The following is a 23,666-nucleotide window of genomic DNA, read 5'->3' on the forward strand; positions in this document are numbered from 1 at the left end:
ATAGCAAAAAAAATTACAACAACAAATACTTGAGTAAGTACAGCTCAGAACATATGAAACAGCAGCAAAAACAAAACAGCTACGATAGTCATAAATAACAAAAGCTGTTTCCTTTGCTGTGGCATTCGTATTAGAAATACAACAACAGGTACGGTTTAAGGTCTATAGCGAAAAAGGCCGGCATTTGGGGCGCTTTATTTAATGAAGTTTCCGAATAGGAGCCCACTCCGGATGTTGGTTCAGGCTGCTCTGGCAGTACAAATCTCATGTAAAATTTTATCCACGCTCACATCTTCAACTTCCATCGTAAAGGAAAAAGTAAAAACGACGCTAGCGCTGCAAATAATCTTGCATTCAGCTCGTCTATATTTACTTGTTATCCCTTTACCCATCTCCTTTGGCAAAAAAGTTTAAAGTATTTTTTTTTGTGTTGGACTATTACAACAGAGCTGTTGAGATGGTAGCATTTTCGGGCAGCTAATACCGTATTTCTCCGAACTTCAAACAGACCCCTCTATCCGCACACTGTATTTTGAAGGTCGTGCTAGGGCAATCTTTCCAAATAGGCAGGATTAGATCGAGGGGAAAATCTGCACCGAAGGTTGCATCTCTGTCTTCACTGACGGTTACAAGATGGAATCGGGAGTCGGAGCAGCGGCTCTAAATCAGCCAATTTACCCATCTCCTTTAAATTGCTGAAAACTGCTAGTGCTTTTCAAGCAGAAGTCTTTGCGATCCTGCAGGTATGCAAAATGCTTAGGGAACGCGTTAGCGAGGGAGATATTAACATTTTCTCCGATAGTCAAGTCGCGATCAAAGCTCTGACGACGCCATGGTGCAGAACGAAATTAGTAAACTCCTGTAAGGATGAGATCAAATCTCTTGGGTGTGCAGGTAACATTTCTCTAATCTGGGACATAGGAACATAGAGGGAAACGAAATTGCTGATGAGCTTGGCAGGAAGGGAACTGAATTGGCATCAGAGACCTCCTACCCGTGCAACGGCATCCCCCTGACAGTTGTTAAAGGAGAACTACACAAATTATTTCTCAGGAAAGCGCAGAAAAAATGAAGCTATATTTCTTCATGTGCTATTTCAAAAACCGTTTAGCCTCAATACGATATACGAAGGACTCAGAAAGTCCTTTGGACTCCTCGCCATTCGATTTCCAAACTCGTAGCTATGTTTACCGGTCACTGGACGATCGGCACACACGCGGAAAAGCTAGGGTTACCATTTAACCTCCATTGTAGAAGCTGTGGGGACCTTTCAGAGAAGGATATTGTTGAGCACTTTTTCTGTAAATGTCCGGGTTTGGCAGCTAGGCGACTAAGGTCACTGGGCGATCCTTTCTTCGACAGCCTAGGGCAGTGCGCCAACCTAAATCCAATCAATCTCCTCCATTATATCAACAGCTCTGGCTGGCTGTAGATATCGGCCTGTTGGAGGTCTCGTAATGGCATCAAAACGGCGCTTCAGTGCTACTTCAGGCGTACCAGACTGGGACTTTAACCATTTCACCTACCTAGCAATAGAGCTGCTACTATATTTTTGTCAGCTCTTTCTAAAAACGCGCCTTTTTTCGCAACTTCAAAGTTGATTAAAGGCAATAGGATTTTAATATGTACTTAGAAAGCAAAGAGAGTTCTAGTATTTCGATGGTAACCTCGATAGACAGACAACGCAAAATGAGGTGAAGAATACATGACCCTTTCACCATTCGGGGCGTTTTTTCGTTATTACTTCATGGAGCATAGCAAAAACGTGATCTTAACTAGTGTGTGACCTTCAAGTTCAGCTTCAGTAGCAGTTTTTTCAAGCTTCATGTGAAATTTCAAAACAATTCGTTTTTCTATTGTTGCCCGTAACATTTTCTCAGTTTAATTTAAAAAGTAGACCTCTAATATGAACAAAAGTTTACGGCTCCTCAGTATCGTTATTTAATACAGGTAGCTACAAAATCGACTGTGTGAGTGACGTGGACTATTTTTAATTATTTGGTAGCAATCGCCTATACCTTGCAGAAATTAAAATTTTAGACGTTTATAAAGAAATGAAAAATAAAGTGATGATGGCTCATGTTTCAATTATTAAAGGTTTGCTCACTAGTGACATTCGATTTTTGACACTGCCTTACAAAAGGTTGTATTTAAGACGATGAATAAAGTGGAAAATATTAAATCCTTTTTGGTGAAAATGGTAGCAAAAAAGTACTTTCTAACTTCAATGGAAACAAACTGCGAACGGTTTAAAAAATTAATTTTAATTCATATTTGATTGTAAGTAATGGTACAAAGAGAAGTTATTAACGGGAATTGGTCCAACATTAAAACAAGAAATTATTTCACTTAATCCAAGATTTTATTTTGTGAATTAATTTTTAAATTTAAAACCAATCGCGAAGTTTCGCCGATATGAAACTTTTTTGTTAAAAATAAATAAAAAATTGGCACGTACAATTCTGTTAGGAGTTTGCCCGAGATCCTCCTCCTCTTGATGTTATTCCATAAATGGAAGAACATACAGTTTTAAGCCCATTCCGGCAGATAGTTTTTTGTGTGGAGCTTTTTTATGCTGGTACTGTGCTTTGCCAAGCCTCCTCTGGACACTTCATCCATCCATGGAAAGGTGGGCTCATTGGAAACAAGTTACGTCAATCCCAACATTTTTATAATACGGTCTGAAATGTTATCGATCGTGTCGGGACTAACCAATTACTCTCCCTGTTGTAACTCTTGGAGAAATGCTAGCTCTTTGCTAAACAAGAATTCCGTATAAATCACCACATCATAAGAAATAAAGCTTTGTAAATTCACCACTCATCGATCTCGGAGTGCGTCAAATACTCTATTATGTCCTGACTTAAGCGATATGTATTTCATGTCATACTACCATAGTCGTGAACATACTGATGAAAACTCTTTAGCTAGTTGTTGCTCGTAAGCAGACCATTTTGAAAATAAAATGTTTTTTCTACAAATTTTACTTTTCCTCCATTTTTACTAAAAAATTCTAGAGCTAGCAACCCAGTGTCTTGCTAAGGGAGCCGATTTGTCAAGAGAGAATGAGAAAGCTGCTTACTGAGTAAACCTTTTATCATTGAATCGTGATGATGGCGCTTTATCTGATAATGCACACCCCAGCTGCCATTTCAGCCAGAACCGGGCCTGAATATCAACATAAGCCATACACACACACACACATACACATGAGTAGGTACGTACACATGTGCGAACTTCGGCGAGTATTAATCGGCAGACGCAAGTGCTGCCCTAAGCAAGTCAAATCAGTAGCGTCGCCGTTGCTGTCGCTTTCATTTCATTTGCTGTTGCTTTTAACAATTCAATTCATATTTGGCGCCGCAACAAAGCGCAACATAACGCCGGTTGAGTTACTCCTTCGATAGGCAAAAGGATCATTTCCAAATTGGGTTTCAGGAAACTTTCGACAAAAACAAAAAAAAAAAAAAAATTGTGAAACTACGGAAAACAACACCAAAGATGCATCGAACGGAAAGCTTACAAAGCCTTGCCAAAATCTTCATTTTGGCATTTCTGTGCAGTGAAATGCATTCAAGTAAGTTGCGAGGAAAAGCAAACGACCGAAAATAAAAAATGAAAACAACAAAAACAACTAATAATAATTGCAAGTGTTTGGGAGTACCTGGTGTTTGTATGTGCAATGCATTTGCACAAGTGGTTTCTGAAAAGTGTTAATTAGACGCTGAAGTGGCAGCAAATGAAGTGAACAATAACAAACTGCAAAAAAAAAAAAATTTGGGATCGAACGATGATTGAGTGACTTAAGTGCCGTATATTTGTTTGTTTTTCGGATTCTTTAATTTCTATTTTCTACCTGTGCGCACTGGTGAAATGGGGCACAGGGGTTTTGTTCATCGAATGATTACTTGAAATGGGCTAACGGAAACGAGATAGGTATAGGTCATGGTGTAATGGTGATGAGGTGATGTCAGTAACTTAATCGCACATTTTCGGCATGTCCATTCTGGTTATGCATTTGAAGACAAAACAAAATGGGAACGGAACGTCTATTTGTGTTCAAAAGTAGTAATATCGGTTGGTGCGTGACTACTATTCGGAGGGGCACGGGTTCCAAACCCCGGAAACGTAACATTTAAAGATAGAAAAGGTTTTCCTATAGCAGTCGCCCCTCGGCAGGTAGTGACAAGCCTCCTCGTGTATTTCTACTGTGCAAAAGCTCCTCCTAGTTGCCGTTCGGATTCGGCTAAAAAGAGGGGTAGCTCGGCTAAACACCCAAGTGTATATAATATTTATATGTATGTTGCTTGTATGTATCAGCAGCAAGGAAACGTGATAGATCTAGACATTTACGAAGTACATCAAAATACTCGGAACGATTAGAGGAGGTGATTTAACCACCTTAGGTTAGGTTAGGTTAAATGGCTGCCCTAGCTAAGGGCACACTTGGACAAATATTGAAAATTCGTCCGTTGTGGTGCCATACATGGGAGAGGAGAAAGGAGAAGGGAAGGAAGAAGGAGCCTTGGGATTAGAGACGATGATGACCATTCATTTTAGAACGATGCCGACGGTGACTGATTTGCGTTCGTAGTTAGCCGCAACAAGCTACTGATGAACTTCACCAAATTTGTGATATTTACACGGGCTATATCCGCAGGCGTAGCGAAAAAGTGAGAGCCCAGATGTCTAAGTCTTTCCCAGACGTGAGCAGGGCAGCTGAGAAGAAGGTGTTGAGATGATTCCACCTCGTCCTCCAGATCGCACGTTCTTAGGGGGACCCCAATTCTCTCATTTCGCGACGAAACCGTCTCCAAAGTTCCCTGTCTAGCCAGCTCATCAGCCCAGCAGTTTCCCTCTATGCCGCTGTGACCGGGAACCCAAATGAGCTTGATGACGAGGTATTCGGATGCAATCGAGAGAGAAGCCAAATATTCCCCGATCAATCTCGAATGCACAAAAAGCGAGCCCAAGGCCCTAATTGCCGATTGGCTATCGGTGTAAATATTTACTTCCTTAACGGTAATTACCGAAGTAAGCAACCAGTCCACCGCTTCCTTAATTGCGGATACCTCCGCTTGGAAAACACTACAGTGGTCTGGGAGCCTAAATTTAAGTTTGATGGGAGGCTTTTTACAGAATACTCCCTCACCAACCCTTTCGTCCAACTTCGAGCCATCCGTGAACATGTTTGTCATGCCTTGCCGCCAAATGTTGCTCCCCGCCCCCTCATCCCTTGAAGGAATGTGAGTAGAAAAAGGTCAGCTCGGACCTAGTGTAGGTGTACAGTGATCCAGCATCATGGGGATGAACTCAAAGCTTTAAAGAATGCTAGAGTGTCCGTAACTTAAGTCTAGCCTATGGCCCGAACACCTTAGTCTGATTGCGGCGCGTGCAGCGGTAGTTTTTTCTACAATGTCCACGGCTGCCACATTCAGCATAGCGTTAAGCGCTAGAGTAGGAGTGGTACGAAGCGACCCACTGATTCCAATGAGGGCAGACCTTTGTACCCTCTCCTGCTTTTTAACTGATACCGTCCTTTCTAGCGAGTTCCACCAGACAAGGACTCTGTATAGCAAGATTGGTTTTATAAACGTGTTATAAAGCCAAAAAGTGACTTTAGGCGAGATGCCCCATCTTTTGCGGATAGTGCCTCTTCAACCATACAAGGCGGCTGTTGCCTTCCTGATTCTCTCCTCAATGTTTAGCTTCCACGTAAGATCTCTGTCAAGGATAAGTCCCAGCTATTTCACCTTGTCAGAGAGCACCAATGGAGCGCCCGCTATTGAGGGGAGAAGCTCTCTTGGTATTTTGTATTTCCTCGTAAATAAGACGAGCTCCGATTTCAGAGGATTTATCGATAGGCCGCAATTTGCGGTCCAATTTATAACTAGATTTAGATAACCCTGCATCAGTTCCATCAGAGTATCTAGAAACTTGCCTCTGACAATAAGTGCCACGTCATCCGCGTAGGCAATCACCTTACAGCCCCTCCCCTCCAGCATTTAACCACGAACAAAAATTAATAATTTTCAATGAAACTCGGTACACAAATTATTGATAGCCTAAGCCAATTTGGCACTGAAAATCAGTCAATAATCAACATTGTCTCCCATAAAAAACAAAAAAATAGATATTTCTGCTAAAAAAGGGCGAAATTACTTACATTTGGTGCAATGATTAAGCAAAGGGAAGAAACATTGGCCCACATTTCGAAATTTTTTTTTTTTTTTTTTTTTTTTTTTTTAATATATGGAAAATAACAATAAATTATTTTATTTTACAATAATAATAATATTTTGGGAATATGCGTCCATTAACGACTTAATAAAACTCATCCAAATTTGGTACACGCAATGCTCCCCATCACAAAGCGACTTCTTACATGTTAACACTAAGTTTCCATGCTGTTAAATTTCCCCTGATGTTACAAGCTGTAACTCTGATTGTGTATGAGTTGCTTGGATTCCAAAATTAACAGCCAGTAGTACAAATTAAATTTTACTAAAATGTACGCGGGTACAAAAATATAAATTTCGGTTCGCACCGAATTTAGGCTTCCTTATACGTTTTCAATTTTTTTGTTATTTGTTTTGTTGCTACTGTTAAATTTCATTTGTTTATAAAGTAAGCGAGTGCGATAATTTGATATCTATTACAGTTCACTGCCCTGTACGATACGCCTTTGGCATGCGCCTGTAAATAGGATTCTCTGTTAATTTTAGCATTTTGCAAATTTAACAGGTGGGCAGAGAGTTGCGAGTGAGAAGTAAATAATGAATTTCGTGTTAGCAAACGCAATCGCCTGTTGTTAAGTGTACGGATGTGCGCATACATATTTACAATATTAGCCAACGACTTTCATTAAGAATTCGTTAGAACAAATATCATGATATGCAATAATAAAAAAAAGCAGGAAACAAGCGCTAAGAGTATATAAGTAAGTAGGTGTGTGCAAGTGTTTTAATAGGTGCAAATTTCACTTCTTCTTTGCCTACTCACATTCATTTGTATGTTTGTAGCTACGTGTGCTTTTTATTTATACAGAATTTGAGATCAATAGTTCAAATGGAAAAGTAAAAAAAAAAAAACACAATCACGGCTTTCGAGCTTTGATTTTGAACTTGTCACTATTTTATATGTAAATGATTGTGTGCGAATATGTAAGTATGTACACCCAGCGACAAAGCGATAGCACATCCACAATTTGGCTAGTTTTGTTTGTCTTTAGTTTTTTAATGCCCATGAATTCAAACAATTTCAAGGTCATTTGCGAAGTTTTGGCAGTATGGGTAGATATTAAAAGAAAGCTTAGGCTACTAATTTTTTCCCCTAGCACAAATTTAAGGGGTAGCAAATTTTTTGGTCACCCTATTAACCACCTCATAAGCGACAGAATTTGCTACGATGTCACTGTGATTGCTGCCTCGCTTTCGGCGACGCTTTGTTACTTCTACTGGTTTAGAATGTTTTTTTATTTAACTTTACATGCAATATATATGTATAAAAATACGCATACATGGTAATAAGAGTAACTCACTAGCCGAAAAATTCTCTTAAATTAAAATTGACACGCGTCCCATTAGCAGCCAACTAACACCTCATAGTTTCGAAGTTCATCCATGTATAGGGTTATTCAATAGGTGCGCTTCAACTTTTTTCCGATAGGGAGGGCGAACGACGCAATATTTTTTATTTTTCGCTTGTCATTTGTAAACTTCATTAGAATACATTTCATCATGAAACGCTACACACTTGAGCAACGATTGCAAATCGTGCACATTTTTTATGAAAATAATCGTTCTGTTGCTGCTACTTTAAGAGCATTACGGCCATTTTACGGTCCATTTAACAAGCCGTCCCGTTTTGGGGTTATGCGAAGTCATTGGTCTACAGGAACAAGCCGGCGACGATTTGTGAGCTCAGAGCCAATATTGAACGCGAAATTGCTGGAATTTCGGCCGATTTATGCAAAAGAGTGGTCGAAAATTGGGTTCAACGATTGGACTTCGTAAAACGTGCACGCGGTGGTCATGCAAAAGAAATCGAATTTCATACTTAAATGTATATGTTCAAACTCGATAATAAAAAAAAATAGTTAAAAATGTCAAACCGTTTGTGTTTTATTCAAAAACAAAGTTGAAGCGCTCTTACTGAAAAACCCTATATATATTGATATACTTATTTATGTATATGTGGGGATGTATGTTGCTCGTATAATATTTTTGTGTCATACGTAAGTTGTTTTATTTATGAAACTTCACCACTTTGTTGTTCTAATTGAACTTGAAAAAAAAAAACATACACGCACAAATATCTAGAAAAATTGCTAAATTATCCCATTGTTCCATTCGGCAAAGAATAATTAAAATCAAGAAGAATCAAGAATTTAGAGCGTAATTTTGTCACAATGTAATTTAAGCGGAACTACGAGAGAGAACTGAGAGGCGAGCTTCAAAATTGCCAACTGTAGTAAAAAACAATGAAACGTTAGCTCAGGTGAATGTGAGCACTCGCAGTTAACAGCAGAGAGTATAGAAAGAAAAAAATGTTTGCAAAAACAAAAAAATGTATACAAGCCATTAAAATGTCATCAACTCAAAAACTGAATAGAGAATGTATCAAATTCACTGAGTATCAAGTAACGCAATATGCGCAACCTTCTGCACTATTTCAATCGTGGATTTATGGTGCATACATACACACATACATACATACATTCACACATACATATGTATGTAAATTATGCGAATAGATAGGCGACTAAATATGCATGGAATTGCAAAAATTGCACGGCAAAGTGTTTGGAGACATTAAAATTGAAATTTAATCCTACGGAGTCTATTTTATAACATAAAGGACGGAGTGGGGTAACTTGGGTCCCCCAAACGAAAAACTTACCTTATAATTATAAATAAAGTAATAATATGTAGAATGCCACTTATAAGTTTTTAGATAGGATTTAAAATAAAACTCGACTACCTAATAGTCCAAAAGCCAGGAATCATTTTGACCTCATAATTTCATGCCGACTGATTTTAATACTGAAGGTAGACGCCATCCAATGGATGACATGATCAACTGTCAGCAGATCTCGTAGCGGTGGGTACGTGCGTGGGATGCTGCGAAACGTGTCGAAAAAAAATGTTTAACAACTCATTTAATACCGGCTGAAATTTTTTCCATAAAGTAGTTTTACTTTCCAATTTTTTTTACAAGTTCACCTGTTCAACTGACGTATTTTCCCCCCTTTACGGCGCAGCTGACTATGTTTTTTTTATTCTACTAAATGTCAACAATACATGAAAAAAATTTCAGCCGGTATAAAATGAGTTGGTATACATTTTTTTTCGACACGTTTCGTACCCTCCCACAATCACACCCACCGCGGGTGCGGTTATTCATGAAAGCTAAATCACAAGTATAGTCAAGAATTTAACGGTATAAAAACGCAGTCCAAAATCGATCTCTGGCTCCCGGACTATAAAGTTAAAGAGAGAGAAAGAAATTATTTACGAAGTTAATAAAAAAAAAACTAATTTTGGGAGACCTAAACTGCCCACTCTACTCTAAGGGTTAAGATTAATGAATGTTTACAAGACCCATAACAAAATACCAAAAAAATATTTAGATTACGATCTGTGTTTTATATACGTACATACAAGGTGGCGCAAAATTAATCATCCAATCTAGTTTTTTAATAACTTTTGTACTAAAAAAACAAAAATATTTTGAGTGACGGAAATCTTTATTTTGACTTTTACGCACACCATTGCTTGCCTATTTGTCTACTGCAGCTGCCTATTTACAAGCGTCAAATATGAATGACGTACGGCGGCATTTGCAAAAATAAAAGAAATCTTCCGAAAGGATGATTAACTTTGCGCCACCTTGTATTTAAAGCAGGTTTTTTTTTTTAAATAAACTGTATACTGAAAAGAATCAGTAGTATATATATTTTTTTAATTTTTTGGAACTCTTCTGGAAAGTTATGATATTTTACTGTTTTTGGAGTCGCAAAATTCATATTTGATATTTATTTTTACGTAAACCTTACGCTAGGTGGCGCTGTCATATAACTCTTGTTATGTTTTACCGTTTTTCATTGAAAAAATTGTATTTTTACTGTTACTAAGCCAATTTTATATATATATAAAACTTAAAATAAACAAACGCTTCACTTCTCAAATTTCGTACTTGTAGATACCTAATCTTGCATTGTAGAATTCTCATTCCGAGGTAGACTTTATCCTTCTTGTTGAAAAGCCGTCTACACGAAGCCCTAAATTCAGAGAGTATAGTTGTCCCCCAAAGTAAGGTGGCTTCTTCTTTTCAGGGACCGTCTTAATGGACAAGAGCTCTCGAAAGACCTTCTAACGATTTCGGCAGTATAAATACCAGTCTTGTACTTTTCAAGCTACTGTAGGAAGATCTATTCGGCCAAATTATATGTTCGGCTATATATAACTAAGCATACCTGTAATCCAAAAAGGAATGAAAGTTAGGTACTCTCCAATCAAAAATTCGGTACATCAGTGAGTAAGAGGTCAGAGTGAGGGCAAGCATGCGACACACATACGATATTCGCCGTCAAAAGGTCCAAAAATCGAATGCGAAGGTCCAAAAATCTTCCGCAGTATCTTTCTCTTAAAGATGAGAGATGCCTCATCGGATATTGTCATCGTCCAATCTTCTGCGCTATACGTTACGAGGGGCATGCTGACAGCCTTATAGAGATGATTCACTTTTTGCATTAATGTCCGTCCTTCCCAAATAAGTGTGGTGGGAGTTCGCTTCGATGTCAAAGATGATGCCAATTATCTTGGTGGAAGAGGTTCCACTTCGCATCCACCCTATGCACCATCAGTAAATAGGTTTTCGTATTGATTCCAGAAATACCGCTACTGCTCTGCCACGGTTGCTCAAAGTGGAGCAGTAAATTGACGGACGCTGTCTTAGAATGCTGAAGGTTTATCTAATAAATATTCATACTCGATAATCCCTTCCAATTTTCCCAAGTCAGTGCAGTCACTATTCGAAACCAGAAATATCTCCTCCAGAAGAACCTTGCTGAATACCCTTCCAGCACCTCCGGCGACCGTACTAATGGGGACAAAATCCAGGACAAAACACAACTACAACTATTGGACCCGACAATATACCGACAGACATTAAACGGCATTCATCGGAAATCACGCTTCTCGCTATTGGATGGCTTGACCACAACCTCGGATGTGTTCGGGCGAAGGTCTAGCTCGCCAACCTCCACTGACGAAATTTTTGCCGGGCAGACAGCTGTGTTGAACTTTGTGTCGAGGCATCGATCAGGCTGTGGCTTAGTAGAACCTTTACCCGCCACATTGACTGGCGCTAAGATCGCACTCGTACCTTGGGGAGTCGTGGCGCGACGATTAGCGGCAACTGCAGGGCAGACAGGTGTACAACTTTCAGCCACCATCTTCCTCCGCTTACCTCGAGAGCGAGACAGTTTGGAAGTGCCCGTGCCCTCCGAGGACTTAGAGGCCTCCGAGAGCGTCACTTCCGCCGACCGAGGCTTTTTGGAAGACACAGAGGCAAAAGGACTGGCAGAGCCACATGAGGATTTTTCCTGAATGGGCCTTGCTAACCGGTTTCTGTTTTCCCTCGCTCTCACGCTCTTCGATTTCCTGGCTCCCTTGAGAAGTCGTGCCATCACCGCAGTGACTTTACAACGCAAGCCCTCTGAAACTGGGAACGGCTTTCAGTCTCTGAAGAAGAGGACATTGCGATAGCAACCCCCATCTCCTCCCGGAAGCGCTTTCGCTCATCTAGCTGAAAGACTTTGGTAATGGTGGGGGCATCTAAACTCTATGCATCTGCCGCCGAAGCGGGTGTATTGCCACTTGTGTGGCAATGGAGTAAATATCCTGTCGTTGTCCATTACCGATGGTGGTTTTAATTCGGGACTCTTCCCTAGTCAAGTTGGTTCGCGGATGGGACCCTGATTCTCTGCCAAATTTGAGCCGTTAAACGAGTGTTGGAACCTAACCCATCAGGAAAAGCTATTCGTGTGATGCCAGGGCTTCCCTATCCACCACCTGGGAAGTGCCCAATGGGAGATGAGGCAACTCTTCACGGGTCTTATAGAGATGATGCCCCTTCCTACCTTTTTAAACTCCCGAATGCCGTTATTGGAGTCCAATCACAACCTATTGCAGACGAAGAGTTTCAGCCACCTCGTGAGACGAGCGTAATATTGCAGTAGGTTAACACGTTCCCGCTGGCGACCGATTTTGTTGTTCTCGGCATCTGGCGGCTCTGTAACTCCAAGATTATTTCATCGGACGGCGCTGTTGTAACCGTAATTGCACATCGCTCAGTGAGAGCTGTCGACTATGCCTGCATTAGATATAAACTATTTTTCTCCTTTTTGCTCAGAAAACCGTTACCAACATTCTCAGAAAACCGCCCGATGAGACAATTGCGTATGTACCACGAATGGTATAAGCCGTCCAATGGGACAGACCTCAATCTACCATTCGTGGTACATGTCGGCGGGAATGTGTTAAACTCCCACTTATCCAGAATCGATCCCAACATACTCAATATATGTCCGGCATGTGAAGGCACACCGCACGACACTAACCATCTTTTCACATGCCCCATCTAAACTACTAACCTAACACTCCTTTGCCTCTGGAACCAACCTCTTTAACTATCGAAACAGTAAGTTTTCTATGCCTACCGTTAGATGAGTTAGACGAACACGATCAGTGACTACACTGCACTGGCACTACTATAACAACAAAATCAACTGTACTGATGACTTAAATAATATTTATCAGGTGATATAGACTACTAATCAGAATTGTATTTTTTATATTTTTTTTTGTTTTTGTAAATAATCCAAAATATAGTATATAGTTTTTAAACAAATTTAAACTGAGTACTTACATTATTTTATAAATTCAGTAATTATTATATTTCGAATTTGTTTTGATCGCTTGCCCGCAAAAACATCTTAGGAGCTGTGGTTCATTATCAATATTTTGGTTTCCAGATTAAATTAAAGGTCAACTTATTGCATATAGGAGAATGTTCATGGGTGCAGTTGCATAAAATGATACGTATGAATATATGTGCATATTTTTTTTTTTTTTAACTACAAAAATATTATATAAGGTGGCGCAAAAATAATCATCTTTTTAGTTTTTTTTTTTAAATAATTTTTACTGAATAAAACAAATGATTTCAAGTGGTGGAATTCTTTATTTTATTCTTTTTTTTTATCTGTATCCGTATTATCTCAATTTTTTACTAAAGAACCGACTGCAGAGTTGCACACTTTTGTTTTTAATTCTATGTTGGCAACTTAAAAGTATGGACAACCCTAATACACCCTAAACAAAAATAAATAAAAAAAAATAAAAGTAAAACCTATCAATGCAGAAGCTTCCATATAAACACCGAGGATAAGAAAGTATTAGCACACATTTGCAAAAACTTATGGCCTAGTAACCGCTTGTGAGGCTCAGTGTGCAATTTCTAGCTGAATGCTTGCGTGCTTGTTCAAGTTCAAGTTTATCAGTCATATAAATAATTCCTTCACCTTATCACGTTAATTAGTTTGGAAAATTTTTCAAGTCGATAGCAAATGTGATATATTGACATACATAAAGAGCGCAGTTAAAACAACGCGAAAAAAGTATAAAACCATTTATGAGCATCAACGCGCGGCACGTGCTGCTCATTGCCCGCTTATACGCGAATTTTTGTTTAGTTCGACGGTGATTACGTGCCAACAATCAAGTAACATAAAGTCTACTTCGAATCCAATTTATAGCAGCTAAAAAGCGAAATTGTTTTTTTATTTTTTAATTTGCGTATCTACGAGTATTCGATCATTTCTATGCTGAATTACATTTTTTTCTCTCTCTCTCTCTCTCTCTTCTATTCTTCTCTGCTCTTACCCTCCTCCATACACACATGCACTCGCACGCAGGCTTCACACAATCCAATGCCGCCGAACATCCATTCAATAACTACCCCAGCAGCATAAATGGCAGCGAGACATTGTTGGAGCATGCGCGTCATCAGGCTTCCATACGTTTGGCCATCCAGGATTACATTTTCGGTGAGGGACACATATGTGGTGGCGCGATAATAGCCCCCTCCGTTGTGCTGACCGTCGCACAGTGTGTGCATAAGTAAGTTCACGCGCCCAACGCATGCGCGCATAGTTGCATATCATAAAAATAAATAAAACTTGTGCTTATCAATAATTCCATTATAAATTATGTCAATATTTAACTACTTGAGCTTATGTGTACATTTGTTGGTGTTTATGTAGTTACCAGACCCAGACGGCGCGTCACCCGGCTGAACTGAAAGTGGTTATGGGCACACTGAATCGTTATCAACGCGACGAACACACGCTAGTCTATGGAGTGACTCACGTCCATCAGCCGAAAACTTTCAATGCACGCACTTTACGCGATAACATAGCGATCATAATGTTGGAGCGGGATATTCCACCCGCGCATCCCACTGTGCAGGCGGCCAGTTTGAGTTGGAAGACGTTCCGCAGCGGTGAAGTGGGAGAAAATCTGAGCGACGCAATGAAGCAGCAAACGTATGAGGTGACCAGCTGGTTCGCTACAGAGAAGGTAGGAGATGGAATTGTTTTTGCTTTTTTTCGAATGAGAGGCATACATTTTTGGCACCTGTGAATTTATTGGCATACTTGGGAAGGTGGAGAGCAATAGTTAGAGAGGGGAAATTAAATGCATTGCGTTCAGTGAGGTCTGTTAGCGGGTGTTCAGCAGAAATATTATGGAAGGGAAATAAAATATTATTAATAAAAAGGAAAAAATAATTAAATAGAAAATGAAATAAAATAAAATAAAATAAAATAAAATAAAATAAAATAAAATAAAATAAAATAAAATAAAATAAAATAAAATAAAATAAAATAAAATAAAATAAAATAAAATAAAATATAATAAAATAAAATAAAATAAAATAAAATAAAATAAAATACAATAAAATAAAATAAAATAAAATAAATCATTCGAAATGGTATCTTTCAAGGTGACTCGTTGAGTCCGCTCTGGTTTGTTCTCAGCATGAACCCCTTAAGTCACATCCTGAATGAGACGGGACATGGGTTTGTATTAAAACACGGACAGTCTGAAAGATTCCGACTGAGCCATTTTTTTTACGTAGATGATTTGAAACTCTACGCCAGCAATTCCAAACATCTAGATAAGCTTTTGAGATGTGTCGAAACCTTCTCCAATGACATTAAAATGCCTATTGGACTTGATAAATGCCGAAAGATCACAATAGTTAAAGGTAAAGTGGTTTCTCGACATGTAACCGCGGAAAGTAGCGGACTCGACATAGCAGAAATGGAGGCAGGAGAGGTATACAAGTACCTTGGAGTTATGCAAAGCAGCAGTATAAATACGATGCAAATGAGGAAAAAACTGATAGCAGAATTTAAAAGGCGCCTTCACGCTATCTGTAAAACCCAACTTAATGGGAAAAACCAAATCCACGCCATTAATTCATTTGTCGTCCCGGTGGTATCGTATAGCTTCGGAATTGTAAAATGGTCATCTACTGAAATAGAAAATCTACAACGAATAATACGCACAATTATGACTAAATACAAGTCACGTCACCCAAAAAGCTCTGTCGTTCGAATGATGCTACCTAGAAAAGCGGGAGGCAGAGGACAGATTGATGTTGGAGCACTGCATGACAAACTTATCTTGAACATAAGAGCATATTTCCAACATAAGTGTTCCCAATCCGAGCTCCACAAGGCTGCAAGTGCTGCGGATGATAATTATACCCCACTTCGGATGAATCAACCCTACGAAATCAAGAACACAACCACAATAGATGAAAAAATCCAAAGATGGTCTGAAATGGCTATCCACGGCGTATATCGAAAAGACTTGCTGAGCCCACATGTCGACCAAAAATTGTCGCACTTATGGCTTACCAACAGGTCGATATTTGCCGAAACGGAGGGTACCATTTTCGCCATACAAGATGGTGTGATTCCAACGAGAAATTACATTAAATACGTAATGCGAGATCCAAATGCCGCTGCAGACAGATGCCGAAGATGCAATAGTCGAAGTGAGACATTAGACCACGTGCTAGCGGGATGCACCACACTGGCAAACTCTATGTACCTGAAGCGACATAATGACATCGCGAAAATAATCCATCTAAAACTGACGCAGATGTACAACTTCAATCCAAGCAAAATACCGTACTTCAGATACACCCCAGAACCTGTTCAAGAAGACTCCAACTACCTTCTATATTACGACCGAACAATTTTAACAAATGCCACAAGAGACCACAATAGACCAGATATTTTCCTTATTGATAAATCTCAAGCGACTGGTTATATAGTTGATATTGCTGTTCCTCTAAACAGAAACATGCAAAAAACATATGCAGAAAAAATATCCAAATATTCTGACTTAGGCATTGATGTCAAACGCCAGTGGAAGCTAAGGAAGGTGCACATACTACCAATTATCATCTCAGCCCACGGACTAGTGCATAAAAACTTAGCAGACAACGTGAAAACTCTCCAACTCCCAGAATATTTAATTTTCGACATGCAGAAAGCAGCTTTACTCAATTCTTGCCATATAGTCCGAAACTTTTTACAGTAAACGTTTTTCTTGTTAGTAAATTTGTTAACTATTTTGTATAATATTTATATATATATTTAATTGTAATATTTTGTACCTGTTATTGTATATATTATTGGCTTGCAGCAAAGCTGTCGCCAATTAATGTAAAACACTCCTTCTTTGGGATGCAATAAAAAAAAAAAAAAAAAAAAAAAAAAAATAAAATAAAATAAAATAAAATAAAATAAAATAAAATAAAATAAAATAAAATAAAATAAAATAAAATAAAATGAAATGAAATGGCTTGAAATGAAATGAAATAAAATAAAAAAATTTAAAATAAGGTACAAAATAAAATGAAGTAAAATATAGTAAGAGAAATTAAAAAAAATAAATAAATTAAAACAAAATTAAATAAAATAAAAAGAGAAAAAAAAAACATAAAATATAAAATTTAAAAAGTATAAATAAAATGAAATAAAATAATGTAAAATAATATCAAGTAAAATAAATTATATTAATATTATATAAAATAAATTGAAGAAAAAATACAATAAAATAGCATAAATTAGAAAAAAGAAAATTTAAATAAAATTAACAAAAATAAGAGAAATTAAAATAAAATAAATTAAAAGAAAATAAAATAAAACGAATTAAAAAAATATATTCAAAAAAAAAAAAATTTAATTAATATAAATTAAATAAATCAGATTAAAAAATAAATAAATTGAAAAAAAAGTTAAATTAAATTAAATTAAGCTAAATAATATAAAATAAGGTATAAAATAAAGTGGGATTTGGAATCTTTTCCAATTCCCCTCACATCAATCTGTCATTTAGATTACCCGACTACTGTAGTGTATTCCAAGCGGAAGTATGCGCTATCTGGTATACTGCGAAAACTATCTTAAAAAAAGAGAATATCACTAGAGGATATCCGCTTTTTCACTGACAGTCAAGCGGCCGTTCGAGCATTCAGCTCCTCTTATACCTACTCAGATATGGTGCGATCCTGTCTCTTATCTCTCAACGAGATAAGTGTTCAGAATTCTGTCCAAGTTATCTGGATACCGGGTCACAGTGGATTCGAAGGTAACTGCAAAGCTGATGAGCTCGCAAGAGCTGGAGCTGCGCAATAAAAAGTTAGTAACTTACCCACAATCCACATTCCGCTCTCAATATGTAAAATGATCATTGATCGAGAATTTCACAGCATTGCTGATCGGAGGTGGCGAGTGGAAACTACTTGCATTACGACCAGACAAATCTGGCCATCCTACAATCTGAAACAGACAAAAACCCTTATAAGTCTTTCGAAATACGAACTAAGGCATATAATATCTCTTATCACCGGCCACTGCCTGTTGGGCACTTCTCGAAACGAATTAATACCTTTGACCAAAATCCACAATAAAAATCTCGGTTAGGTGGGGAAATCATGTAACATAATGAGCTCCAGGGCAACACAACGGACCCAACTTGCGGTCTATGTGGCACTCCGATGCGGGGTCACCCTTAAACCAACCAACCAACCAAATTAAAATAAATTGAAATAAAATAAAATAAATTTAAATACAATAAAATAGAACAAATTAAAATAAAATAAGTAAAAAAAAATCGGATGAATAAAATGAGTTCGATTAAAACAAAATAAAATAAAAAGGAAATAAAGTAAAATGAATAATAATTAAATAATTGTAAACAAAAAAATAGAATAAAATAGAAACAATTAAAATCAATAAAAATAAAATAAAATGAACTGATAATTAAATATGAAAGAAGTGAAATAAAACTGAAATTAAAATAAATCAAATTAAAGCAAAATAACTTAACATTAAAAAAATTAAAAATGTTGTGGCCTTAATCCATTCACAATTCCTGCCCCTAAGCCTCTTAAGTCTACACTCTATTCTGCATGCATAACTTTAACCTTTCCGTTCCTGAATAAGAATTTTACCCCGTTAAAAAAAAGCTATACAGCTAAGTTATGCTTCAGCAGACGATGGTATGTATGTATGTATTTACGCATAATAAGCACTCGTATCCCGTTTTTGTTGATTACCCGAACGCCTCCTCCAATTTGCGACGTGTGCCTTCGTGTTGTTCCATAAATGGGCAACCTACAGTTTTACGCCGCCTCCGAACGAGCCACCAACTCATGACGAAAAAGTTAAAGCATGCTTGCGACGGACTAATAGGCAGCCCCTCTGTTGGGGCAAACCCCAATTTTCCACTTTGCAAGCATTCACCCGAAACTTCAGCTTGAGTGAATGATTTAAATAAGTCTAGAAATTTCGTTACAAATGCCATATTTTTACCCCCATTTTCCCCCCCCCTAAATTTCCCTCAAGCTATTAACGTTTATATTTTTATTTACCCCTCCATTTCAGCAAATTCCCTATACCCAGCTCATGTCGCTGAATGCTACACAGTTGAGTGACGCGCCATGTGTGGATAAGTTTGGCTCCCTCTACGGACCGGATATGGTGTGCATGGGCTATCAACATCTACTAAAAGAAGCTGCTTGTGAGCAAGACGCTGGTGCACCTTTGGTCCAAAACAATCAGCTGCTGGCGCTCACCGCAATTCAGAGCGTCGACTGCAAACGGAGTCTACAACCAACTGCTTTCGTCGATGTCGCTCACCACAGCAAGTGGATCTCGGAGCAAATAGGCGAAGGCACAAATTGTAATAGTTCCATATGGGGTACATTGGCTTTCTTAATCTTCACAGTTTGGACGGCGCGGCGTACGAAATGGTTCAAATTTTTTCCTTGAAGGAAAATTCTGACGGGAGAAATTAGTTTTTAGTTAGTTAAGATTAAGTGTAGTTTGTTGGTTTTGAAACTAATCGTACCAAAGTTTTAGGTTAGGTTAAGAATAAACGAATTAAGGCTGAATTTTGTAATGCTGAAAATTTTAATTTTTCTTATACATACATATTTTTGAATGTCGAATTGGATCTTATGCTGTGTTTTTGCAACACTTTTACTCACCGATATTCAACAGGGATAGAAGTAATGAGCATAAATGATTAATTTTTAACTCGAGTTAACATCAGAGTCTCGTATTTCATGTATTTTGTTCCATTTGGTGTGAACAGCTCTTAAGCGATTTGATTTTGATTTTAGCATATTTTTATTTTGAGCAACTGGTTTGAGGCTAAACTTAACTCGAGAATTTTTTATGCCCAGATTTTAACCCAAGTTAAGATTTATGCCGATGTAGGGAAAATGCGTAAGTACATACATTTCGTGTAAGTTCGTTAACTGGGCCTAAGAAAGGGCTTTTCATATGCATCGGTACAATTTACCCGCATATTTTTTGCCTTGTTTGTGATAATTTTGATAAACGAAATGTGCATTTTTATAGATGTAAGTAAAAATAATAAATGTTATAGTTATTAAGTATGAAGTTGAATCGATTACATATTTTTTTAGTGAAATAAACTTGAATTCCAAATACGAAAAGCTATGCAATTATTTCCAAAAATCTTTTAAAAAGTAGCTTTAGCTTCAGTGCTTTTCACAGTTCACCTTAGCCAACGTAAGTAAATGGTGATTTTTTAAGAGATATAGGAAAGTTTCTGAAATTTGTATTTAAATCGATAGTACAGTCCATATAATTTAATGTTTGAAGATTATTTCATGCAAATGTTGACCGCTTCAAATGGTCCATCTGCTTAGTCCAATTTTGGCATACTCTTTCCAATGTTTCGGCCGGTATCTCACATATAAATGCTTAATGTTGTCTTCCAATGCGTTGATTGAAGCAAGCTTGTCTGAATAGACATGAGCTTATTTACGTACCCATTGATCCAAAAATGGGCTCCGCGCTGAACACAATTTATCGATAAAAAATTGGATCTTCGACCAACTTTCCACGAGCCCATTCACCAAAAATGCTGCGTTGCAGTAGATCGTTCGGCTTCAATTCTTGCACCAGCTGTATTTTGAAAGGCTTCACACCTAAATCCTTTCGCAAAATTTTCCACGTTGTTGAGTAACAGAGGCCCAATTGCTGCGAACGGCGACGAATCGATAATTGATGCTCATCATTAACACTGGCCGATAAGCGTGTTGGTGGTTTGATGTCCAATAATGTAAATTTGGTTCTAAATTTAGTCACAATAGCTCGAATAGCCGCTTCAGTGGGTCAATTAAACTGACCATAAAATGGAAGAAGCGCGCGATAAACTTTCTTAACAGAACACGCATTTTTATAATAAAATTCAATGATTTGCAAGCGTTGTTCGTTTGTAAGACGACTCATGGTTAAATTATAGACCAAATTGAAGATGTTTGACAGTGAAACAAAACACTAAACGTGCGTCAGCTGTTTAAACCAACTGTTTAAAAAGATAATAGCTAAAAAATAACCCGTTACTTGATTAAAAATGTGTGACAACTAGGCAGGAAAACTGGCGAATAAATGTTCGCAGCTTCTGCTAATATTTTACCTTAATTTCAATTAGTTAGAAGAGTCATAATCGGGCAGTTCACTTCGCAGTGAAGTTCATTGAAATATTCCGGTAAATGCATTGAAACTCACTTGGAAGTAAAACAGAGAAACTGCTCTTATATTGAAATGTACGTGAAGTCATCGACTGTAGTCATTGACATTTAGCCTAAAAGTATGCTAAAAATTGTTTATGAAGAATTATTGAATTTGATGTTGGAAGAAAAAAGAGGTTGTCTGCAAAGTCGGTTTACTGACGATAGTTTAACGTGATAACGTCATAAGAAAATACTGATTGAATGGTTGCATTTTTCAAAAGAAAATTTTAATTTTATTTGTTTGATACATATTTTGTATGGATATAGAGAATGAGTTAACATTAACATAACATATACTTTAACATAACATAACATAACATAACATAACATAACATAACATAACATAACATAACATAACATAACATAACATAACATGACATAACACAACACAACACAACACAACACAACACAACACAACACAACACAACACAACACAACATAACATAACATAACATAACATAACATAACATAACATAACATAACATAACATAACATAACATAACATAACATAACATAACATAACATAACATAACATAACATAACATAACATAACATAACATAACATAACATAACATAACATAACATAACATAACATAACATAACATAACATAACATAACATAACATAACATAACATAACATAACATAACATAACAAATTACCCCGTATTAAAGCACTTATCAACAGCTTTCATTTGATACCCATATTGTACATACACAACCAAAGGTTACCCGGGTCCACGTTTTGACCTATATCTCGAGACCATATCTACCAATATGTACCCAAACAATACGGAAACCATCTTCAATACCTCCTTAACAATGTGTGTAAGTTTGGTTTAATTCGGTGCAAAGACCCGGCGGGTCCACGTTTTGGCATATATTTCCAGACCCTAGTCATCAATAGGTATGAAAATTACCCCCTATTAAAGCACTTATCAACAGCTTTCATTTGATATCCATATTGTACAAACACATTCTAGGGTCCACGTTTTGGTCTCTATCTCGAGACCCTAGTCACGGAGCGGATGGAAATACTCTGAACTAAAGCATTCACCAACAGCTTCCATTTGATACCCATATTGTACATACACATCCGAAGGTTACCCGGGTCAACGTTTTGACCTATATCTCGAGACCCTATCTACCAATAGGTATTCAAACTATACGGAAATCATCTTCAATACCTACTTAACAATGTGTGTAAGTTTGGTTTAATTCGGTGCAAAGACACGGCGGGTCCACGTTTTGGCATATATTTCCAGACCCTAGTCATCAATAGGTATGAAAATTACCCCGTATTAAAGCACTTATCAACAGCTTTCATTTGATACCCATATTGTACATACACATCCGAAGGTTACCCGGGTCCACGTTTTGACCTATATCTCGAGCCCTATTTCCAAAATAAAATATAATCCATGTTACTCGTGATGTAGCTTTCGAATGGTGAAAGAATTTTTAAAATCGGTCCAGTAGTTTTTGAGCCTATTCATTACAACCAAACAAACAAAGTTTTCCTCTTTATAATATTAGTATAGATATGGTAAATATTACCATACATTTTTTCCTTCAGATATAATAAAAAAATAATAATAATAACATTAAAACAACAGTTATTATTAACAAACTTGGTTTTATTTGAAATTCTCAAGTAAATCAAAATAATAATAATCAATAAGAAGGCATATGCCAATACAAATACGTGAATTTATATATGTACATATGCGCATATACATACATACATATATACGCTCACTTAAGTAGGGGAGAGCAAGATGTCGAACGTTGCCGTTCGTTTGCTTTGTTTGCTTTGTCGTTCCTTCCGCTCTTTCGCTTGCAGTTCATTCAATGCAATGAGCAAGGTAACTACATATGAGCAAGGTAACTACATATGAGCAAGGTAACTACATATGAGCAAGGTAACTACATATGAGCAAGGTAACTACATATGAGCAAGGTAACACTAATATGAGCAAGGTAACTACATATGAGCAAGGTAACTACATATGAGCAAGGTAACTACATATGAGCAAGGTAACTACATATGAGCAAGGTAACTACATATGAGCAAGGTAACTACATATGAGCAAGGTAACTACATATGAGCAAGGTAACACTAATATGAGCAAGGTAACTACATATGAGCAAGGTAACTACATATGAACAGTAATGAGCAAGGTAACACTAGTATGAGCAAGGTAACGGCAATGAACAGTAATGAGCAAGGTAACGACACATTTTTTCGTGCGTGCAGCCTGTTAAATCGAATTATAAGACGTTATCACGTCAAAATGTTGTGAAATTATCGACGCGCATGACATCCCTGTAGGAAAATTCGCTGACATCTAAAAATTCTTCTGCTCATCTCTCTCAGTGATGTCCTAGAAAGGGTCAATTATTTCCACGTTTCCATTATTCAATACTTCTGAATTGCTCTTTAGTATTGCGAGAGTATCCCTTCCCTGCTT

The 23,666-nt window shown here is 37.4% G+C and overlaps 1 protein-coding gene across 1 annotated transcript; it reads left to right on the plus strand.

Annotated features, from left to right (window-relative positions):
• Positions 1-3,282: 3,282 nt before the first annotated feature.
• Positions 3,283-20,062, plus strand: LOC129237244 (trypsin). Its single transcript, XM_054871838.1, has 4 exons — positions 3,283-3,577; positions 13,982-14,186; positions 14,330-14,645; positions 19,034-20,062. The coding sequence occupies exons 1-4, from the start codon at positions 3,502-3,504 to the stop codon at positions 19,418-19,420; spliced, it is 984 nt and encodes a 327-aa protein (XP_054727813.1). The 5' UTR covers positions 3,283-3,501; the 3' UTR covers positions 19,421-20,062.
• The last annotated feature ends 3,604 nt before the right edge of the window (positions 20,063-23,666 follow it).

This window comes from Anastrepha obliqua, chromosome 2 (genome assembly GCF_027943255.1).
Source record: "Anastrepha obliqua isolate idAnaObli1 chromosome 2, idAnaObli1_1.0, whole genome shotgun sequence".
Taxonomy (NCBI): domain Eukaryota; kingdom Metazoa; phylum Arthropoda; class Insecta; order Diptera; family Tephritidae; genus Anastrepha; species Anastrepha obliqua.